The 23,743-nt window shown below is 42.1% G+C and overlaps 1 protein-coding gene across 3 annotated transcripts in view; it reads right to left on the bottom strand.

Moving 5' to 3' along the window:
* Positions 1 to 23,743, bottom strand: part of MYO5B (myosin VB) — a 461,360-nt gene that overhangs the window by 163,836 nt on the left and 273,781 nt on the right. For all 3 annotated transcript variants that reach the window (XM_077135491.1, XM_077135492.1, XM_077135490.1), the window contains exons 6-9: positions 10,670 to 10,813; positions 9,007 to 9,088; positions 3,831 to 3,938; positions 727 to 836 (exon numbers count right to left, since the gene is read on the bottom strand). In XM_077135491.1, the coding sequence (XP_076991606.1) occupies positions 727 to 836; positions 3,831 to 3,938; positions 9,007 to 9,088; positions 10,670 to 10,813 (444 nt within the window). The remainder of the gene's footprint in view (positions 1 to 726; positions 837 to 3,830; positions 3,939 to 9,006; positions 9,089 to 10,669; positions 10,814 to 23,743) is intronic.

The raw sequence follows: 23,743 nt of genomic DNA, 5'->3' as shown, positions 1-23,743 counted from the left end.
AAAGGTACAAAAGAGGTATTTAATAAGCAATAATGGATCCATTTATTCAAGGTTAGAGTATCAGTTTTAGCCTCACCTTTCAATATTAAATACCAGAGAGGACATAATAATTTCTGTCTATATACTTACTCAACTGTCCACTCAAAAAAAATTTTTTTTTAAATCTACCACATATCAGGTACTATACTGGGCAGCAGGAAAACAACATCATGAGCATTTATATACCACTTTATAGCCTGCAGTATTTTCACAAAGATATCTCATTTATTATTCTGCCTTATACTGTTAAAATCTTGGCAAGTGTAGGCATCTGCCTTCTCTACCCAATCAGGCTGTGAGGTTCGTTGGGAGCCATGGAGGGCGTCCCACACGCATTCGGCATTCATTCCTGCAGAGCAGACCCCAGTCCAGACCCCAGGACATGCCCAAAGGAGTGACATTTTGTGGAATTCCATGTACCTCAGAGTACTTGCATAATCAACCCATCAAAAAGAATTTATTGAATAGCTACTAAATTCCCTGCCCTCAGTGATAAAAATCTGATGGCAGCTGATTTAGAAAGGATTCATTCTTTAAAAAAAAAAACATGTGAAATGAAACGATTACTGGTAAGAATAAATAACCTATGAGTGCCCTCTAAGTGTAAAGACACATTTAAATTGTATAAAACTGGAAGAACACAGTAAATCATATACATTTTATCTCCAGCACTGGTGTGCAACTTACTGATATACTACAGGAATCACCATCGCGTTCAGCCTGAATCTCCACATTTCCAAGGTGCAAGATAGAAGCAATTATCTTAAAAATGTTTATCTGATGGGAGTCTCTCACTCCTAAAAAATAAAAAATTAAAAGAATGGATGACACTCAATATTCATTATCGGATTGAAAGGACATTTGACCCTTTTCAAGGACTTTAAAAAAAAAAGTGAGGTCCCGGTTTTCCTTTCTGGGCCAACGATTCCTAAGAAGATCCAGGTTCTTCACCAAGTAATAACACTCACAGTAACAGCTCAGAGGGCAAAGGGCTTCCCGGACTAAAATGGAAATATCCGCACTCTGATTGTCCTGATCAAACCAGACGGGTCACACTATCATTTTAACTTCTCAAAGAGAAAGGAAAGACAGCAATCAGGCAGACTCATTTTGAACTTCATTTCAACCAAATACTTTATGGATAGTTTTATGGGTTTAATAAGAACAGTCATTGATCTGTTTTTCTCTCTCAAAATATCCTGCAAACATCTGTGACACACACCCAAAGCACCATCAGGAGAGGAGAAGAGGATTTTTTCCTGGGAGAGCTATTATAGGGGCTGAGTGGCCATCTGGCCCTTGGCCATTCCCAGCTGGGAAAATGCTGCTTGCCATGCACATCTACCCTAGCACTACTGTGGCAGCAAATACTTATTGTCAACTTTATTTGCCCACATCAATCAAAGGCATGGGTAATCCTTATAGTTAGCTCTTTTTAAATTACAAAACATCTCAGACTTATTTAAAAGGCAACAAGATGTAAGGAACTTCAGTCAATCTACCATTCTGTTTAAGGAGCAAAACAATTATTCCCCCAAATTCCTCCCCAGCTGCAGTTACTTTTTTTAATGGCAATACTTTACTCAGGCTAAAAAAAGAAGTCAATAAAAACTGGAAAAATGGGAGGTGCAAAGATGTGTCACTCTAGGATTTAAAATTTCCCCAGATAATCTACGAAGTTGTCAACCCAAGGGTGGACTATACAAGGTTAACTCCAGCCTTTAACAAGGTTAAATGACCTCTGTCATGTAAGCACCACGAGGGCAGAGATTTACTATTTAGTTTTTGTTATGTAAAATTTCAAAAAGCACAAAGTAAAAAAATCATTCAATTCCCTTTTTTATTTTATTTATTTATTTATTTATTTTTGCATGGGCAGGCATTGAGAATTGAACTTGGGTCTCTGGCATGGCAGGCAAGAACTCTGCCTGCTGAACCACCATGGCCCACCCTCAATTCCCCTTTGAGCAGGGATTTCTCCTTCATTATTATAGCCCCAATGCTTAGGATAGTGCCTGGCACACAGTAGGTGCTCAAAACATGAGTGATGGGATGATTAGATCAATGACCATTACAGAATTACAAGTACCTGCAAATGTCTACAAAAATATATGCATCATTCAAAACACAACAAATTAGGGAGAACGTTATCCTGTTCAACATCAAGTCTCCTCCAAACCTGCTCCCCAACTCTGGAGAATAAAACAGGTACTTGACGCTAGGTAAGTCAGGGGTACTAGTTTTCAGTTTATTCTCTATGAACTTCAAGAGCTTCAAATCCTTTTTTTCCCCTGCTTTTTTGATGCTGGAGCTGGACCCTATAAACATTTCTCCTTTGCCAACTTTGAATTGTCGAGCTTCATCAATAGAGGGCACTGGAGTGGCCTTGCAAGGTGACAGCAATGGGAAGGTACTTCCCTTCCCTGTTCTGGTCCTTAGTTATTCTCATTCACTGAGCTGCTTCTGAGCAGCTCTGGCCTGGCCACGTCCCTGGCAATTGCAGGCTGCTTAGACAGACAGTGCTGGCCCACATACTCTGGCAAATTTCTTCACTACTAGCAGGCTTCCTATTTTGTGACAACCAAATCTTCTGAGAAGGGATCAAAACCTCAGCCTAGGGTCAGGGCAGGAGGACTCTCTCCTTCAACAGTTCATTTATTGACTGCTCTTCCTAACACTAGAAATAGTAGCTGTTCTTTCGCACCTGAGACTTCTTGATCCTTTAGAGTTCCCCTTTACCCTTTCTACTCTACCCACTGCTGTTCTAGTTAACAATTGCTTATGTTCATTCTTCTCTCTTGAAATAACCTGTGTCATTTCTGGCTCCTGACTGATATTTCAGGGGTGCAAAAGGCAAACCATATCTATCTACCAGTTATCCAGACAAGTGAAGAGCACTTGGTTTCAGCACAGGAGGTCCCGGTTTTCTCCCCATACACAGATTGGAGGGACTAAACACGTCCTTGATTCTCACAAAAGAAACTATGAAATGCTGTTCTGGGTTTGTCATGTGGCTCATAAGCCAAATATTCTAATTCCATCAGGGAAGGGACTGGGGAAAACACAAGGGTGTATCTTATAAGTTACATCTTGGGTTCAGGCCGATTTCCCAAGCTTTCCTTTTTCTGGTTGCAGCCCTCACAAATTTACTACTTCAATTTCTCAGTTAAGAAAGGTTCATCATGCACCTTACCACTCTGGGTCTCTTCTCCCCCAAAACTGATAAGGGAAGGATACAATTTTCTCTAGCTCTATTCTCCCCTTCTACCCCTAAAGAAAGACAGAGAACTCTTCCTGTTATAAGGATTCCACAGTTAAGCTCTGTATGCAAACAGAGCTAACACAAGGAACAATTGTGTTTGTGACAAAGCTAGCAGACTTTTCCAATCTACTTCTGACTGGTCGCATGACTGTGGTACATGGGTGGTTTTGTCCCAGTAGAATGTTTTACCCTAGAGCACACCACCTCTAAACCCAGACAGCAGCAAGAGAAGACATGGGTATTCTAGGTTTTCCACCACTGGCTTCAATGGCCCAAGGGAATGAAAGGAATACTTTGCAATAACTAGGAGATTGACTCCCATACCCTTATTTTAAAGAAAAGTCAACAAATTTCCAAACCTTAAGCTTTGGAACCCCAGGGAGGAATGGAGGGAGAGAATAGGAAAACATTCACCAAGGACAAGAGGGCATCACCATTAGCTCAAGCAAAGAGGGGCATTACCTTGCTTTGCTACTTTCCATGAAGTCACCCTTCCAGGCCTATTTTCCCCCATTCAGAAGTTCCTTACCAAGCAGTGTGAAAGCTTGTCGAGTCTTCTCAAAGTCCTTAGCATCATCTACACCCTCGATGAATGTGTCTCCTCCTTGTGATGTGTAGAAAAAGTCCTCACCACATGCTGTGACAGGCAAGGAAGCAAGACATTAAACATCAAAAAGCAATCTTCATCGACGAATAGGGACTTATGCCTCCTTAGTATGCTGTTCCCAACCCAAATTATATTCCCAGCTGGAAGTGCAATCTTAATATTCTCATTTCCCATAAAGACAAATGAGAGAGCAGGCCGAATAGTACAAGATAGAAAATTATACTATACCAATAGAATGAGTTGTTATATTTATACAAAACCAGTATGCAAAAACATGTTAACATAAATGAAAAAGAATTCATGGATAACTTAATTTACAATAAGATTCACCACAGACCTATTTAAAATAGGATCTGATACACATAAGTAAAACATATACTCACTCTAGAATCAGACTTCCATTACATTAAAGTTAGCCTGGCAATCTCCTTTGACAAATGAGGGACAGTGATTTGCCCAGGTTGGTGGTTTTGTTGGTTTTACAAAATTTGGGGCACAGTTGAATTACTTAGGCACACATAGGAACACAGATTGAGATTTTTGCATGTTTGCTCTCATCCCACAGTTTAATCCCTCTTCAACCAGCCCTGTGGTAATAGCCTTGGAGATAGCAGGTATGGAGGGCCCCAGGTTGTGTTTTAGAAACCAGATTCAACCTTAGCAGAGGGCAAAATGCAGCAAGCCCTAGGGGCTATCTGCATATCAAAGAGTATGAAAAAATCAGTTCTTATGAGAGGGCTGGGTTTGGGCTTGAAGTCAGCATTTAAGGCAACAACTGCAAGCAAAAAAATTACCCCTGAAAATCAAATATAGCACCCCTGTGTGATACAACCCTGTCCAGTATTTCCTATTTCTAAGTGCATAATGCTTGACATTAATAAGATGCCAAAATGGACACTGGCTAGTTTTCCTTTTCCCCTGAAAACATCAGTTAAATTGTTTTCTCTTGACCTGAACATGCATAGTTGAATGCACATAAATTAAATATGCCTAGGATGCAACTTGATTGCATTTCCATTCTCTCTTCAACACCGTGACTCCCAATATGACCTTCTAAGAATTTCATAAGTCTCTTTCCTTTCTTTCTTGAAAGCCCATGCCTTGAGTCCAACCTTCAGCATCTGCTGCCTGTGGACTGGGCCAAAAGACTCTTAAACCAGTCTCCCTGCCTTCCTACCCCTTCAAATCACATCACTTCTCTGCCTAAAGCCTTTCAGAGGTCCTGCTCCTGCCTCCACTCCACTTAGGCACAAGTCCAAGACCTTAAACAGCCTCCTGGACCATTGGTGAAGTGGCCTCCTCCAGCCACTCTAGACTCATGGCTTGTTGTTTCTTTCCCCATCTCTATGTTACAGAAACACCAGTTTCCTTATTGTCATTCATCAGGTCTTTCCACTGCCCATGACTTAAATGGTCCCTGCCTCCCATACCACGCCATCTTTCCTCATTTTTCATCTTGCATTCCACGCTCCAGGGCAAACTGAATTTTGCCAGGCCCAGTTGGTAAGTGGAAGAACTCAGCTCTGAACTCCAGGCTGACTATACCATCTGAGCTCTAACCACCAAACTGCATAGCTCATAGGAAAGAACAGTCAGAATATCAGTTGTATTTTATGAGGGAAGTTTCCTCCAGAACTAACAAACATTCTGATAGCTAGAGGACAAGGCACTGGGGTACTAGAGGAAGAGTTCATCCCTGTGCCACTTACAGCTACAGCAGAAGTTAATTTTTATGAAGAAAACCATGTTAGGTCTGCATGTCAGATAGTATTTTCATATCTAACCACTCTGCAAGCTCTGGCATGGAAAAATAAAACATTTTTAAAGACTTAAAGCACCAATTCTTTTTTGCCTTTAATTCACCTTTCAAAGCACCTCACTTGGTAATTTTCACAGGGTCCACATGAGGAAGATTTACTATGGCATATATTCCCATTTTTCAAATAAGCAAACTGAGAAATACAGGGTTTTTAATGGGGGTGGGGGCCCATTACTTACTTGATTGCCCTATTGTACAGATGGTTATTTACCTACAACATTCCGGATTTGGCCATAACAAAACCTAACTTATCATAAGTGTTAGCTGAACACATTAGAAAGATAGTCACTTGAGAATCCATAGGAAGAAACTAAACTTTCATCTGGAAGGGAAGTAAGGCATTTTTTGGACCTATCAAAGCCCCTTCATTGTCAACAGCCAGAGCCCCACTGCTTGCTGTTCTAAGCCTACCACCTCCCCTGCTTCTGCTTCCCAAACTCAGGCCCAGCTGGTTAACTTCTTCAGGCTGAGGACTGTCAACTGCACCTGGGCCACCTGGGTCAGTGAGCAGCACTTTCTGCCAAATGACTTGAATCTAAGAGGAATTACCATCTCCTCTCCATCTGCTTTAGGGTCTGCAATAGCTTCCATTGACATCACTCTCCAGATCCTTGTAATCAGGCAGGTGTCTGAGTAGGAGGCAGTCTGCCTACACCTTGTTCGCCTCCTGGGATCTCACCCCTCTTCTTCCAGACCCATGAAGCCTTGACTCCCTCCATCCCTTCTGGGTCTCTCTCTCTGTCTCTCTCTCATTACTAAGTATTTCCAAGGAGAAATACATCACAAAATCTATTATTAACTGGTCCACTAGGCAGACAGTGGATCAGGCAGTACACAGACCATGGGGGGATGTGAAGCCTGTAATCAGAGCCCTGCACCATCCAAGCCAAGCTTCTGCCCCACCTGGGAGGCTATGCTTGGTCTGTACAAGGTCAGAAAGGTTGTTTACAAAACTCTACTAATAGATCCTCATAAGCGGAATAGAACAAAGGGAATTTGTTCCTTATTACATGAAAGTTGTATTAAGGGAAAGTGGGTCTTTCATACCTATATGGCTTTACTATTGAGCAGAGTAGCTTTTGGACTTTTTCAAAAAAAGCTCATCATGAGTTCATTTTGAATATGAATATGTCCCATCAACAATGGGACAAAGGAGGTGTGTGGATGACAGGATGAAAATCGATTCCTTCCATTCTCAGGCAAATGCACAAAACCCATGCTGGGCCAAGGGGTCTTGAAGGAGCAAGAAATCAGCCCTTCACTGATTTGATGTTTCCAGCTGCTCAATCGGAGTTACCAGTGGAACTAACCTCTCAGCTTCAGGGCTCACAGCCAGTCCACCCACAAGGCCAAAGACAGCCTCACACCAGAGCATATGAGCTTATGAAAGACCCTTCACACCACTCCAAGATGCTTTAAGAGGACACATATAGGCAAAAGAATGCAAAAAGTTGATCAAATTTGGTAATTTTCAACTGCTCTAGCCAGGGAGTCTGTATCTCAAAAAGGTATGTAATAAGGAAAAGTCACTTTTCACCTCAACAAATCCACGTAAGTGCAAAACGATTAGGAGGATTTCTTCCCTATCACCTTATATTTCCATTTAGAACTAAATGGTCCAGATACAACCAGGCAGGCAATGACAGCTTCTGTTTATTTCCTATAGAATTCACCTGAGAAATAAAATTTCATCTCCTTTAGGCTGACTCTGGATAACCCAGGGTGGGCCGTGTCTCTTCCGGGACAGAAAGCAGGGTTTCTTTATGTGGTCTGCCTCTCAGGCCCCAAAGCAGAGCCCCAAGGTGCCAGCTCAGGGCAGGGTTACGAACAAGGACAGCTCTGCACCTTGTTCAGCAGGTAACATGCATTCCTTGCTCTCCGGGAGCTGATGGTGTCATGGGAGAATCAGACCTACAAGCACTGAACAACTACAGAACAGCATGAAATCAAATAAAAGATGTCATCCAGACCTTCCTCCTTTGGATCGCAATTTAAACACTGCCTCTTATGAGACCCTCTCCCTCCCTTCAGCTATACCTTACTCAGCACAGGCCCTCTCGCCCTGCACCATAATTGCCTGCAGCAGGCAGAGTGAACCTGGTGCCAGGCCCCTAAGAGGGCTATGGTTTGGGTGAGGAACAGCAAAGCTCAGAAGCCTCTGTCTCTCACAGCAGCACAGAGACCAACCAACATGTCTTAATATCTACCTCTTCATACCAATTGCACAGCTGGACTTGCCCCCACACACACCCAAAATAGACACCAGGAGGCTGAATGGGCCCAGACTTGCCCTCACCACACAACTTCTGCCAGGAGATGGTTCTGAGGACTTGGCAGCAGGTGCCCGTTAACGCTCCCCTATAAAGGCCCCGTATACAAGAAGAGAACAGGCTCCAGGCCCCAAGGAGAGGTGCAGTGCCCCTGGGGTACCCAGAACTGGAGCTGGCTTGTTTAGCCCTGGCTCTCAACCCTACTGGCTCCCCATCAGCACCCTCAACAGACAGCCCTGGAGGACACGGGGCAATGCTGGCCCATGGAGAGGCTGCCTTTTCATCCAATGTGAACACTGCACATCGGTGACTCACCCCAGAGGCTGCGGTTGAGATGCTTTCTGTCACTCCATTTCCCTCCCTCCCCTGCACAAGTGTGGGTGTCTGAAAGCCTCCACACCTGTTCAGTGGAGATGAGATAGCATTGTTGGCCTGGCCAAGGCTCAGCAGCTCATAGCTTCATTATTTTAAGCCCTCCTCTTATCTTCTGTAGCAATACCTATGCTTTATCGATATCTTTCTCCAGCTGCCCACACTTTATCCCTGCTTTTATCCCCACCCGTTCCTTCTTTTTTCACCCCAGTCATAATCCTTAAATATAACACAAAACACACCAGCAACAATTAAGTGAGGGGCATGAGAGAGATCTCTAGATCCTCGGGTTACGACAATTCTTATGATGCTTAAAATGGAAATGTATTTTTCAAAATAATAATACATGGAAAGCCTTTTATGTACTACCTAACACTTTTCTGGCCCCCCTGCCTCTTATCTTTTCAAACCTTTTCTTTGGCAGGTAGCCTGGGTATAATTAACCCTATTTTAGTAACTGGGCAGCCAAGGTTCAGAGAGGTCAAGGTGGTGTGCCCGGGTTAGGGGTACAGATGAGACAGGAGTCCAGGAGGGCGAGCTTGAGGCAGAGCAGTCCTCCTCTTGGAGCCCCCAGCTGCGCCACCCGCCCCTGGAGAAGCAGCCTTGCCCGGGCACTGCCGTGCGCCTGCTTGCTTACTTAGTGAGAGCTCTTTAAATTCTGGAAGGCTGGCAGCGGCACAGAGCTGGTAAAATATGTGGTAATTCCTCTCGTCGTCTGCCTGGAGGAAAAAGGTTAGGCAAATTTTAGAGCAGTGACTGCCCAGGGCGGTTCCTTACCCACTCTAACCCCAGTGTATCTGCGGTGACGGAGGTCAAGCCCGCTGCTCCTCCTGACGCTCTCCTCCATGCCTGTGCTACCTTCTAATTCCCACCTCCGGGTTTTTCATTCACTATTATGGGTCATTCTCCCAACCTGAGGATTTTTACCTGTTGAAATAAACTCATGCACCCAAGGTATTTTATTTTTTCTTCTATGTAAAACATCACTTTTACCTAACAAATGGGGGTGGGGACAGAGGGTTGGTCAATCAACAAACACTCATACAGATTTCCCTGTTGTTTGGTTAACGCTCTACAGTCTGCCATCTCCACGCTGTGAGCAACCCTTCTCCTCTGGGAGACTAGAAGTAAAAACTGTGCCCTGGCCATAACATCCGACTGGAGCAGTCAGGAGAATTTCTGTTGGACATTCAAGACTAGTCGGGCCTTAAATTAGCTGGATGGTTTGGGAAAGGAGAGACTGCAAGTGGCCTGAACAAAGAGGGCAAAAGAAGAAGTTCAGGGGTTCTCAGGGAAGAGTCTGGCTAGAGTCACAACAGGCACAGTGACCTATATCCCTGCACAGGGTGTTGGGTGCTACAACCAAAACAAAGGATTGAAGTTGTCAAACCATACCTGCCAGGGGGAGAGAAAGCCTGGGGGTAAAAAAAAAAAAAAAAAAAAAAAGCTGGCAAAAAATTCGTTAGAAGTTTGCTGAGCATCAGCACAGAAACAGGCATCATCAAGAAACAAATAGCTGAGGAAATTTTGGTATCTCCTCCGAAGGCAGCCAAAATGTGAGATGTGTCACTCAAGGAAAGAATGAGTACACGGCAGGCTCTGACCAGGACATGCACCATCATCTCAGTTTGGTGATGAGAGGTCAAAAGGGAGCTGGCCACTGGGGGATGGCAGCTGTCAGGCTTGTAGGCTGCACTGACCAGCACTCAAGGCCAGGGATGGGGTTAAGAGGGTCTCAGAGACAACAGCCAGGAAGGAGGGGACAGTTGGTATGCACAGAGGATAGACAGCAATGAAGAATAAAGACCCGGAAAAAGTGGGAACTCTATTCATTTGAAAAGGAAACTAAGTAAGGGGGGTGGAACCAAGCACGATTTTTAAAAAATTAAGCTGCCATAAAAGAAGGCTCCTAGATAATGCTGACACCCTGTATCCAAGACATTGTGATTGTGTAAGATTTTAAACTCTATGAGGAAAAGGACTGTCTTATTCTTTATTGTACTTTTGGTGTCTAGCACAGAGCTAGCAGTTTCCAGGTATTTGATATCTGTTTGTTGATTGAATATAAAAACAATACCCCATTTAAAAATAAGAATACCAGATAAAAGATTTTGATGCCTAGTTCCTATACCAGTTGAATACTTATTGATGAAAGAAAGTAAAGAAAACCAAAGGAACAAGGACATCCAAATCCAGGCTCAAAAGATGACATGTTTTTTGGGTACAGAGGGTGAGGCAGGAAGCAGCAAGAATACTGTCTATGGGAAAAACACATAAATGGCTCAAGTCATGCCACTCACCTGAAAGACCACTCTGGACTTTTCTAACAGGTAGGTCCTCATGTTGGCCCCAATGATGTGGTACCTCTTGTCAAAGCCAATCTGAATGTACTTCCCAAAGCGACTGCTGTTATCGTTGCGAGTTGTTTTAGCATTTCCGATGGCCTGTACAGAACAAACAAAAAGGGGAGGTTTCCTTGCTCTCCAGATTGTATGTTTATGGCAGCATCTGCCAGTCATATAACTAGTCCCCATTCTCTTGTTCTTCCTTACTTACAGAACGTCTCTGTAATTGGGGTGAAAATAGTCAAACAAGCAAAAAGAGAAAAAGCTTCCTTTTCTAGACTCATTTACATCTAATGATGGCTACTGAGAGTAAAGAGTGGATGGATGGGCTCTCTAAAGGGGTCTAACCCAGTTGGAAGGTTCATTGTATTAGTCCTCCTGCCTTCCTCAGTCTTACTGCCTGGAATGCACATGCCACGTCCACTAGTGCCACAGTGATCATCTTGGGACCATGAGGGAAACATTGAGGACATCACAGGAACTTCAACACCTGCCTGTTCCACACCCTATCCCTAGGACAGGACAAATCAGGAAGCCATCACCTTCTTGGAACCATTTCTTAGGTAGCAGCACAAAAATACTACACAATAATTTAAAAAATAAGTGGCTAAATGACTGGCCTCGTTGGCTAAAGCTTCACATTTTATAAAACATCATACTGCTAATGGACTCGTAATGAATATATTAATAATTTAACCCCCTTTACACATCTCTATTTTTAGGTGGTTAAAACACTTAGTATTCACTCCATATCCTGCCCCAATCAAGATGCAGCATGAGATGCTTCAGAGCACCATCCCCTCCCACCACAGGAGCTTTGAACAACTAGCAAGAACTAGTAGAAACATCTTTCTCAAAGCTCCAGAAAACAGTTATGGGACTAGAGCAATAAGAACAAGTACAGAATCAAGATAAAAGACAATTTAAAGGCTGTAGGATCTTGTGGAACCCTGGCTAGCCCCTTCCCCAGTCCCTCATCAACTTGGCATAGAGCCACTCTATACTCTGAATACAGATCCCTGGTCCCAGTTCCAAAGGGAATTGTGTACATACTGGGAACATGTATGGCTAGCCCAACCTGTCTGGAACTGAGCACCCTCACTGTACCAGAACTTTCCCTGCCTGTAGAATGTAGCTCAAAGAGCTCTCCTAAAAACCACAGGAAGAACAGTCAGGTGGCTGTCTGGAACAAGGTATGACTGAGTGTAGGACAAAAAGTGCAATGCCTGGGAACAGGAAGAAACTGTTTTCTAGGGAAGAAGGGACATTCCATGTAAACTGGGGGAATTTCCAGGGTCAGATGTTCATGCCCAAGATAAGACAAATGCAGAAGGGATCAGGGAGACACCTATGCTTTGGCCTGGAGCTATTCTCTAAACTCATTACATGGATAACCCCAGAACAAGAGCACTCATACAGGTCAATCTGCGAGTTCTGAGAAAGGTGTTTTTATTTGTCCCCCCTTCCTCCCTTTTGATGTTAGCTCCTGACACTCAAGAAAAGCTGTTACAGCATTAGCTGGATACAAGCCTAAGGAACAGACACCTAGGAGTCTATACCCATTAAGATATCAAAATGTCCAGGTTTCAACAAAAGATTACAAAACATACAAAGAAACAGGAGCAACAACCCAGGCAAAGAAGACAATTAAAACATTACAAACCATAAGCGAGGAAGACCAGACCTGAAACATACCAAAGACTTACAAAATGAACCTAAATATGCTCAAGGAGCTAAAGGAAAATATGGAAAAGAAAGGAAATCAGGAAAAGAAAATAGCAATAGAGAGACGGAAATTATAAAAGGAACCCAACGGAGCTGAAGACCACAGTAACAGAAATTAAAAACTGCCCAAAGGGGTTCAATGGCAGATTGGAGCTGGCGAAAATATCAGAAAACCTGAAGACAACTGAAATCATTCAGACTGAGGAAAAGACCGAAGAAAGGATGATGAAGATTGCTGAACAGTCTGAGGAACACACGCATTGTGAGACTCCTAGAAGGAGAAGAAAAGCGCAGAGAGAATACCTATAGAATTAATGGCTGAAAACTTTCCATACTTAATGAAAGAAATGAATAAGCACATCCAAGATGTTCAGCGAACTCTGAACAGGATGGACCCAAATAGACCCATGCCGCAGCATACTAAAATCAAACTGCCAAATCGAAGATAAAGAGAATTCTGAAAGTACAAAAAGAAAAGCAATGTATCCCATATAGGACAGCCGCGATAAGGGTAAGCTCAGATTTCTCATCAGAAACCACGCAGGCAAGAAAGCAGTAAGATGACATATTTAAAGCACTGAAAGCAAAAACTGCCAACCAAGAATAGTACATCTGGCAGATGGTCTTTCAAAAGTGAGGAAGAGGGTCTGTCGCGGCTTGATGGGCATTGGCGCTGGTTGCTGACCCTCGGGGAGCCGCGGCGGTCCAAAAAAAAAGTGAGGAAGAGATGAAGGTACTCCCAAAGGAGCCAAAGAGGAGGGTCCCCATCACCACTTGCCCACCCAGCAAGAGAAGTTTAAGGGAATTCTCCCTGTTGGAAGGAAAAGACAATAGATCGAAGTCATATGAATAAAGATCTTCACCAAGGGTAATGAAGAGTAAATACAAATGCCAGTACTATTGTACTTTTGGTTTGTAATTCTATTTTTTACTTTCTACAGGATGTAAAAAAGGCAAAGAGATAAGATGTAATGAGAAATTGGTTTTGGACTCAACGCATAAACATGTTTTGTGATAAGAAGTACCTAAAGGCTGGGGGACAGAGGAGCATGGGAACATAGTTTGTGTACAGTTTTGAAGTTGGTATCAAAGCAAAAGAGATTTGGGCAGACTTAAGATGTTAAATTTAAGTCCCATAACTACAAAGAAAGTATCAGAGAAGAAGCAAGCTCATAGAGACAGAAATTAGATTACAGGTTGCCTGGGGCAAGGCAGAGGGAGGGGAGATAATGCAAAATGGGTACAAGGTTTCTATCTGGAAAAAGGGGAAAGTTTTAGTAACAGAAGGTGGTCACCGTTCTGCTACACAATGAATGTGATGCATCCCATTGAATGGTATTAATCTCATTGAAGTGGACATGGATAAGGTGGAAGGTTTAGGTTATATACGTGTTTCCACAACCTAAAAAAGAGCAAGCAACTAAAGAGACAATGACAACTAAATGCAGTACCTGATCCTAACAAGGGATCTAACAAGAGAGTTGAGAAGGCTCAAAAAGACATTATTGGGACATGAAAAGATTGGAATATGGATTATAAGTTTTATATCAGTGTGCTGGTTTGAAAAGATGTATGTACCCTAGAAAAGTCATGTTTTAATCCTAATCCCATTTTGTAATGGCAGCCGTTTCTTCTAATCCCTATTCAGTACTGTATGCTGGGAACTTTAATTAGATCATCTTCCTGGAGATGTGACTCAATCAAGAGTGGTTGTTAAACTGGATTAGGTGGAGATGTGTCTCCACCCATTCTAGGTGGGTGTTGATTACTTTACTGGAATCTTATAAAAGGAGATTCTGAGAGAGGAGAACGATGTAGCCACGAGAAGCAGAGAATCCACCACCCAGTGACATTTCTATAGACTTGCTTTAATGGGGACACTTTTTCAGCCTTAGAACTGTGAACAAGCTACTTATTAAATTCCTCTTTTTAAAAGCCGTTCTGTTTCTGGTATATTGCATTCCGGCAGCTAGGAAACTAGAACAATTAATGTTAAATTTCTCGAACTTGGTAACTGTTCTTAGGGTGGATACGTAAGTGGATGATGTTCTTGTTCTTAGGAAATGTATATGGCAATATTAAGTGTCCAATGAGCATGATATATACAACACACACTGACGCATTCAGAGAATGGATTGATTGATATGCAAATAGATGAAGAGATAGATGGATTGATAGACTGGTAGATAATATGGCAAAGGTGACAAAACTGGTGGATCTAGGTAGCAGGGGTGGGGGTATGGGGATTGGAATTCTCTGTATGGGGTTTGTATTATTTTTGTCACTGTCCTATAAATTTGAAAGTGTTTCAAAAATAAGTTTAAAACTAATTTCTCAATTACCTAAGAAATTTTAGGTAAGAAATTTCTTACCTAATTTCTCAATTACCTAAGAAATTTCAAAAGAAAATCTAAAATCTCAACTTACCCTCAACCCCCAACCAACCAATTTGAATCAATAGAACTATTAGTATCTCTTGACATCCCCATATTACAAAACATTCAGTTGGCACCTTTTATTAATAATGCTAATGGAATAGCTAAAAGCAAATCACTGCTGCTTAAATTATCAAAAGAAGTGACCTGTAACAAATATTCATGAAGATGTTCTCTGCTAAGCGCCAGTAAGGAAAACTATCGCTGTTCCTGTTTTGGGATGAGTAAAGAGGCCGCGAGTCATTCAACCATTCACTCGCAGAAATTTGTCTAGTTCTAGCCTAGGGAAACTGTAGGATTAGCCTGCGCTATACAATCTGCTCACCCTCCAAGTATATCTGAGGTGAGGTTCCAAGTGTGTTGCACATCTTTTCACTTCTCTATCCTGACTGCCATAACCAGTCACCATCATCTCTTTCCTGGACAAGTGCAACAGCATCTCAGCGGGGCTCCCTGCTCCCATGCTCACTTTTCTCCTACTGTCAATTCTCCGCTCCGTGCCGCTGGGGTTCTTCTAAAATGTAACCTATCACATTCTCCTGTGTAAATGCTTCAATGGCTTCTCCTCGTAGATCAAGTTTAAATCCTCAACATAGCTTACAAAGCTCTGCAAGACGCAGCCCAGACCGGCATCTCGTCACTCTCCTGGTCAGTCTCGTCAGTCTTGACTCTCTAACAACCCGGAACTCCTTTCTCCTTCTCAGAAGCCTTACGTTCTCCATGCCCCCACTCAGGTTTCATACTCCTCCTACAGCTCTCTTTGCCTAGCTCCTCCTCTTCTTTGGTCTCAGCACATATGCCTCTCTTTCAGGAAGGTTTTCCCAGAGCCTGCAGGCCTGGGGAGCTCCTCCGGTCCTCTGCTCTCCCAGACCCCTGCATTTGCCCCTTCTTCCTCTGTACCATGTGCAGTTACCAGCTGCCTCCATAGAGCAGGGACTGTGTGTCTGCTTCACAACAACGTCTCTAGCCCCTGTTGCAGCGTCCAGCACACGGTAGGCATTCAAAAATATTTGATTGCATGAAAACATAAACTAACTTATGTTTCAGTTTTCTTTCCTGTGAAATGAGAGCATAGGATTCCTTGTCCTCAAAGGTCTCTTGCCACTCCAGGTTCCTACAATCTCCTTTTGGTTCAATACATAATTCTTCTTCTAGGGTTTAAGTTGTATAAAGTAACCTACATATCACTTGCACACCTCTCTACAGCAAAGTGGGGAAAGTGTAACTCTGGTGTGTTGGGTGGCTCTGGAGAGTCTCTTAGAACATGTAACATGTCTGAGGTCACAGACAGCCAGGCTGAAATGACTCTCAGAAAGAGAATCCATTAGGGGAGCTGAAGGCACACACTCCCTCCAAACAAGGGGGACAGCGTCTCATACTCCCAGAGCCCATTAACCTGGTCATCTCAGCAGAGACCTTCTGCTCCCACTTCCCTTCCACAAAGGTCAGATCTTTTAAAGCATCCCTGGGCAGGACACCACCATACTTCAGTAAGTCAATTTTGGTTAGTGTTCTAGTTTGTTAGCTGCCAGAATGAACACACCAGAGATAGATTGGCTTTTAATAAAAGGAGATTTATTTTGTTAGTTCTTCAGAGGAAAGGCAGCTAACTTTCATCTGAGGTTCTTTCTTACATGGGAAGACTCAGGGTAATCTCTGCTGGCCTGCTCTCCAGGCCTCTGGGTTCCAACAACTTTCCCCGGGGTGATTCCTTTCTGCATCTCCAAAGGCCTGGGCTGAGCTGCGAGTGCTGAGATGAGGAATGCCAAGCTGCTTGGGCTGTGCTACATAGTGCTCTCTCATTTAAGCACCAGCCAATTAAGTCAAACGTCATTCATTGAAGCAGGCATGCCTCCTAGCCGACTGCAGGTGTAATTAGCAACAGATGAGGTTCACGTACCATTGGCTCATGTCCGCAGCAACAAAACTAGGTCCCATCACCTGGCCAAGTTGACAACTGAATCTAACTACCATAGTTAGAAAATAGCAGGGAGAGTTGTATTTCCTAAAATCTTGGTAAAAGTTATCATTTCCCAGGTGTCCATCATGAGCCAGGAGCTGAGTGGGCCCCTTACCTCATTCGAACCTTTGAGATAGGTATTATTAACTTTCATAATATACATGAGAAGACTTAAGCTCAGAAATGTCAAGGAATTTGCCCAGGGTCATGTAGCTGGGAAGTTGGCAGCACCAAGGTATAAATTCAGCTTTCCTGGGCCCAAAGTCTGGGCTCCATCCACTGTGTCCCAACTCTCCAACTCATCCATTAGAGAGGAAAACCAAAGCTACTGTACAGTTAGGTAACATCTCATGACTCAATAAATGTCCAAGTCAAAGAAAAGGATAAAGCAAAAGAGACAATCCTTAATTTTATCTGTTTATGAAAGGCGGGGAGAGGAGGCTCTCAGAGGACACTAAAGAACCAACTTGTTTTGAGAACTAGTCAATAAGGAATCAAGTATTTATTCTAACTTTCCTGTATAAAGTACCTCAGAGTAATTAAACCATTGGTGAGCAGAATTTCTCTTTATAGTATTCCAATTAATAAATACAGAAGAAATGACAGTATAAGAATATCTCCATTTTGCAACCTCCAATGAATTAATAGATCTAAGCATAATCAATGGCTTCTGACATCACAAAAAAGACAACTAGACATCCTATAAAAAAAACCAAAAAACCTGAATCTAATCAAGCCTCTAAATTTTACTACCATTTTACAGAAAATAAAGGGGTCAAAAAGACACATTAGCAACACAAAGATGCAATCAGCAAAGATCAGTTTGTGGAAAAACTCTAAAGTACAAACAATCTAGTCTCTACAAACAAATTTCAAATTTCAAAAAAGAAGGGGAAACCTATTAAGAGACACATCAATTAAATGTAGTATATGGATCTTGTTTGGATTCATATTTGAAAAATCAAACTGAACACTTGAGTAAAATCATTTTTTTAGTTGTGATAATGGTATTTGGTTGTTTAGGAAAAATACTTTTTCTCTAAAAATATTTACATACTGGAATATTTACAGATGAGTTATATGATGTTTTAGATATGCTTCAAAATAATCCAGTAGGGAAGAGTTAGGGGTGTATAGATGAATCAAGTCTTGCCGTGAATTGATAATAGATGGGGAAGGGTATATGGGGGTATATTATACTATTTTCTCTACTACTGTGAAAGTTTGAAATTCTCTATAATGAAGTTTTTTTTTAAGGCTTATCAAAATTCTTCTTGCACATTAAAAAAGCTGTTGGGGCTTCAGACATGAACATAGGAACTCTGCAGTTCTCTTTTCTTTGAGGGCCTTTGATCCCAACATAAAATGGACCTAACACTGCATTCAGACTGATTGCTTTTGTACTGGAATCATTATCAATTACATTTCAAACTAAAAAACACGGTTCTTAGATAATGAAAATGAAACTAATAACTTAAAGGGAAGTATTCAAATTACATTCCCCTAATTCTCTATGCTCACAGACAAAGTCTTTGAAATGAATGTTTTTGACAAGTTTGCAAGAATATTAAAGATGTTTACCTCAGTCAGGGCATTTATGTCCTACAGAGCTGTTGTATAAGATTCAAGTTAATGGATATTAGAAAATTCTCAAAACTGTAAAGTGGCAAATGTAAAGAACATTATTCAAAATATAAAGAATATACAAAACTCCAATTTCCTCTGAAAGTTGGTAAATGGTCTACCTAGATGATATGATCAACTGCAAGCTCCCAGCTGTGTTACTAGGATACTACAAAGTATGGCAAATCATTTCACTTCTCTGAACCTCAATTTCTTAATTTGTAAAATGGGAACAAAACTCTACCACACCTAAGATCACTCCTTGTGACAGATTAGGGAAACCGTGCTCAGGGTTAAAGACAACTGCCTAAAGATGTGTCTTCCTTAACTCACCTGGCTACTTTGAGAAATAATATAATGGAAGTGTTTGTGTTATTGCTACCAAATCCATAAACTCTGGATATGAAGAATTTCCAACGCGTGTGTGCATGTGTGTATGTGAGGGGGGAGTGGAGGAGACTGCAGCATGTTATTCTTGACCTTTTAAACTGTTGCTGGATTTTGTTGGCTGCCATTGACTGAAGGGACTTTTCATGCACAAGGAAAGCAAGTCCAGTCGGTATAGATAAAAGCCCAGGCCCTGATCCCCCCGAGCCCATAATTCAATATAAGCAGATATGCTACAAATAGTTAAAAATACAGAAAAATGGGCCAATGACATGAACAGGTAATTCACATGGCCAAAAAAAACATAGGATGCCCAATCTCAGTGGTAATCAGAGAAATGCACAGTGAAATGAGAGCCTATCAGAGTGGCCATAACTAAGAAACTTGATTCTATAAAATGATAATGAAGACATAAGAAGCAGGAAACTTTTGTACACCGCTAATTCATATGCAAACTCAAAAATCACTCCAAAGAATAATTTGGCCTATCTAGTAATATTGAACATGCACACAACAACTCAGGAATTCCTACTTCTAGACATTACCTAGAGAAGTTCTCACAATAAGTGCACAAGTGGACATGAACAAGAATGCTCAATGTGGCACTGTATTTAACAATAAAAAGTACAATATAAAGGTCCACCAATAGGAGGAAGATATAAATAAAGCATGGTATATTCATACGATGGGATACTATAAAGCTGCTGAAATAAATGAACTAGAGCACTATTCATGATTACATTTTAAAAATACTGCATGAAAAGCAAGTTGCAGAACAGTTGGTAGAATACGGTATTGTTTATAGTTTATAACACAACAGAACCACCTTCTTTGCTGTTCCTGCATGCACAACACAAATGTACACTAAAACAAAAATGGACTTGAAGAAATAACTTCAACACAATTGGGACTGTGCAATAATGGAGTACATACAAAGTAGTGTGGAAGCAAGGAGAAAGGAGCTATTAGTCATGCCCAAAAGAAAGGCTTAATAAGAAGCAAAAATTTAGCTGAATCCTGAAGGAGGAATAGAAGGCGGCCAGTTGGTAAAGGGAAAGGGGAGGGACAGGAGTAGGTTAGAGAATGGACAATTTTGGAATGGCTAGAGAGCGTTGGTACATTACAAAGCAAGAGGTGAGGTCTGTAAGGTATATTCTTAGATTCCTATATAAACAAGAATTTTCAGGTTCTTATATTAATGGACTATTAGAAGTAAGCCTTCTTGATTGTTTACCTTAAGGAGGGATAAAATCTAAACCTTGAAAATGACATATCTAGTCTCAGTTTCTGTTCCTTTTTTTTTTTTTTTTTTTTTTTTTAAAGGAAAGACAGAGAGAAGGAAGGAAGGATAGAAGGAAGGAAGAGAGGAAGAAAGGGAAACATCTTTTAAACATTTTCTTGTTTTTATTGTATTTTGTTTCTCCGTTTTCGTTACATGGGCTGGGGCCGGGAATCGAACCGAGGTCCTCCGGCATAGCAGGCAAGCACTTTGCCCGCTGAGCCACCGCGGCCCGCCCAGTTTCTGTTCCTTTTGCTCACTGTAGTCTTACCCCCACCCCTCACGGAGATTTTCTTGCTCCCAGGATAAGTGGAGTCTCTATGGTTCCTATGCTTGTATGCCTGCAGACACCATACCACCAAGAAGCCACAGGCCCCTCTGGCCTGAACTTGGCTTCTGTCTCTGCTCTAACAGGCTTTTGATTACCAATGTTCTTTAATCAGTGCAGACTTGTGAACAAATCACTCCCGGGATGCTGACAAGCTCTTAAACAGAAATGGGGTCAGAGAGCTCTGGCAATGACAATAAATCATCCAAACGCACTTTAGCCAATCTCAACCCACCCTTGAGTTGCCTTTAATTCTAATAACTGCCACTTTGTACAGCCCACTGGGAATTCTGCCTCTTCAGATCACCCTCAATTCTCAGTCTCCCTGGGAAGTGTCTATAGTTGCTGGGCTGCAAAAATAATAAGACATGACCAAAACTGATTGCTTTGTCAAGAGGTACCATCCTTCCCCACAAGGGGGGTGGAATAATCAGTAATCAGCTGCCTTTTGATTAAGACATGTCCCGCATTGGTTATTGCCCTCCAAGGAACCACAACACTGACTGGGTTCCCAGAGCCCAACCAGACTCAGAACCTCTGAAAAGTTGTTTTCTTCAGATATTGGTAGTTCAAAAGCCTTTCTTTCTCTTCTTGGCAACACTTTCGAACCCCACTTAGGGTTCTTTGAGGACACAGCTCTTCCTTTCCATGTTCATATCCAAGATTTTTCTCAAATATAGCACTTCACAGCTCAAAGGCAGTCTCTATGATGGAAAACTGCACATTGACAGAATGAGCCTTCAGGACATACCCTCATAGTTTACAAACTACCAGTCTGCAAGAGGCCAAAAATTAATGTTTTGAGCCCAAACCACTGTAGTACTTATTTATATGACATAAAATTAGGTTGATTCAGGTAAACATCTCTTCTTCTTTAGACCTTAGCGACTGGACCACATCTCCTGTGTTCCTGCATATGTGTGCTACTCTCACACTTCTCCCGGCCACAGCAGCCTGTGCTTCCACAATCAACAAGCCTACGCAGGCCATAAAGGATACTGCAAACAGATAATTTCAGACCACAGTAATCTAAAAAGCATCCCCCTGTGCCTCACATACGTTTTAAGTAATGCAGCAATCCACTTCTATTAAATTCTTGACTAATGAGTACTTTATTCAGTCACCAGAGATCAAACAGATTTCATCCTTTCTCTATTTTGCCCAGAGCAACTGTTCAACTCTATTTCTGAAAGAAAAGGTGCTCTGTGTCTTTTAAATCTTACTGCTTAGAAGATGAACTGAATTTTGAAGCCTGGGGGTAAAGGAGAAGCTGAAAGGCTGTTTTATTCAGATTTGAGGTGAAAACATGATAGTAATTAGAGAGAACTAGCCCACTGCTTCAAAAAGGTGAAATAAGTTTATGATCTAAGGGAGGCTGAGGTCACAGTCCATGGATGCTTTCTCGAGAAGCCACAGCCAGGCTATGCAAACTCAGGGCTTAGAATAAACACTGTGAGTAAACCTGTTACCAACTAAATGTCCAACAACAAGGAATTAAACAATTTATGTAAAGCCATCTATTAGTACATGTTTTTATCCAGTAAGACAGTGTATAAAATGTTTAATGATTCAGGGACAAAGCTTATACTACAATGTTAAATGAAAAAAGCTGGAAGGAAATATACCAAACTGTTGAATGATTATCAGTAGGCTCTAAGATTACAGGGGATTGTTTCCTTTCATTCTTCCATATTTCCAAAAAGCCTTTCAAACCTTGTTATTAGGCCAGTGGTTCTCAAAGTGTGGTACCCAGACCAGCAGCATTAGTGGCACTGGTAACTTATTCTCAGGCCCTCCTAGGCCTTCTGAATCAACCTCTGAAGCTGAGGTCCACAACGTGTTCTTGAATAAGCTCTGCAGGTGATTTCAATGCACATTCAAGTTTGAGAAACACTGTAACAGAAGTTTCTCTATCTGTTTTTATTTGTTTGTTTGGTAAAAATGCTCTCAACTGAAGTGACCATTTCCAATTCATATTAGAATAGATACAAAAATATGCTTTTGAAAAATTCTTAGTGAACAGATGGTATCCTAGGACACAACAGAGGATGAAAGTTCTTCAGATAATGAAATTCTGTAGGCAGGAGATTCTGCCTGGATAACTAATGAAATTATATGAACCAAGACTCAGAATTTACTCCTGCACTTGGTAAAGGAAGAGGGAGGAAGAGGGAGGGAGGGGAGGGAGGGGGAGGGAGAGGGAGGGAGGGGGAGGGAGAGGGAGGGAGGGGGAGGGAGAGGGAGGGAGGGGGAAGGAGGGGAAAGGAGAGGGAAGGAGGGAGGGGGAAGGAGGCAGAGGGAGGGGGAGGGAGGAGGGACCTGGAAAGGTTCTGTCATGTTCTTGCTGGCCCCAGCTCCAAAATAATCTGGAAGACCAAGTGCCGTGGGGACTTGTGTCTGAGTCAGTGGGGCTCAGGGCTCTTCAGCAAAACTTGATGCTGTCTCTACACCCTGTGGCCTCAAATGAATTTCTTATTAATAAAACAAAGGAGCTGCACAAGACTGGCAGAGGGCCATTTCTTCTAGACTGTAACCCAGACAGTAACAAAAGCCTCAGATTCAAAGGCAAAGAAGCTTTTTTAGCTATAGCAAGATCTAATTTTTAGCAAGTATCTCTGGCCCTGCACTTGATCAACTGATGAGTCCATCCAACCCAAGCTCCTCTTATGAGACCCTCACTACTACAGGGAAAACAAATATAGAGATAGAATGTGCCTTTGCCTGTACAGGCCATAACAGGAAATTCTTTCCTGAGAATCTTCAACAAATGCTATTTTATCAAATATCATTTGGCTCCATACTCCCTGTGCCAGTTTGAAACTATCATGTGCCCCAGAAAAGCCATGTTTTAATCCTGATTCAATCTTATGGGGCAGCTGTTTCTCTTAATCCTGATTTAACATTGTAGGGTAGTCACTTTTGATTAGATTATCTCCACAGAGGGGTCTTGATTAGTTTACTAGAGTCCTTTAAAAGGGGAAATATTTTGGAGAAACCTCAGATGCGGACACTTGTAGAACAGTTGCTTCTGAGTCAACAGGGACATGGATGTTTGGAGATGTCTGGAGGCCAACAGAGAGAGCAGATGCCTAGACGTAAGGCAGAGCCCAGCAGACATCATCATGTGCCTTCTCATGAGATGCTAAACAAGCCAGAACCCAGAGTTGGGTCCTGGAGGAACTAAGTGAAGTCCCACAGACACTCAGAGAGGAAATTAGTGGCATCAGAAGTTGAAAGCAACAGAACCAGCAACAAGGATAGCAGACGCCAACTACATGCCTTCCCATGTGAC

Source organism: Tamandua tetradactyla, chromosome 18 (assembly GCF_023851605.1).
Source record: "Tamandua tetradactyla isolate mTamTet1 chromosome 18, mTamTet1.pri, whole genome shotgun sequence".
Classification (NCBI taxonomy): domain Eukaryota; kingdom Metazoa; phylum Chordata; class Mammalia; order Pilosa; family Myrmecophagidae; genus Tamandua; species Tamandua tetradactyla.
Note: the sequence above shows the minus strand (reverse complement) of the source record. Positions and strands in the feature narration are given on the sequence as shown.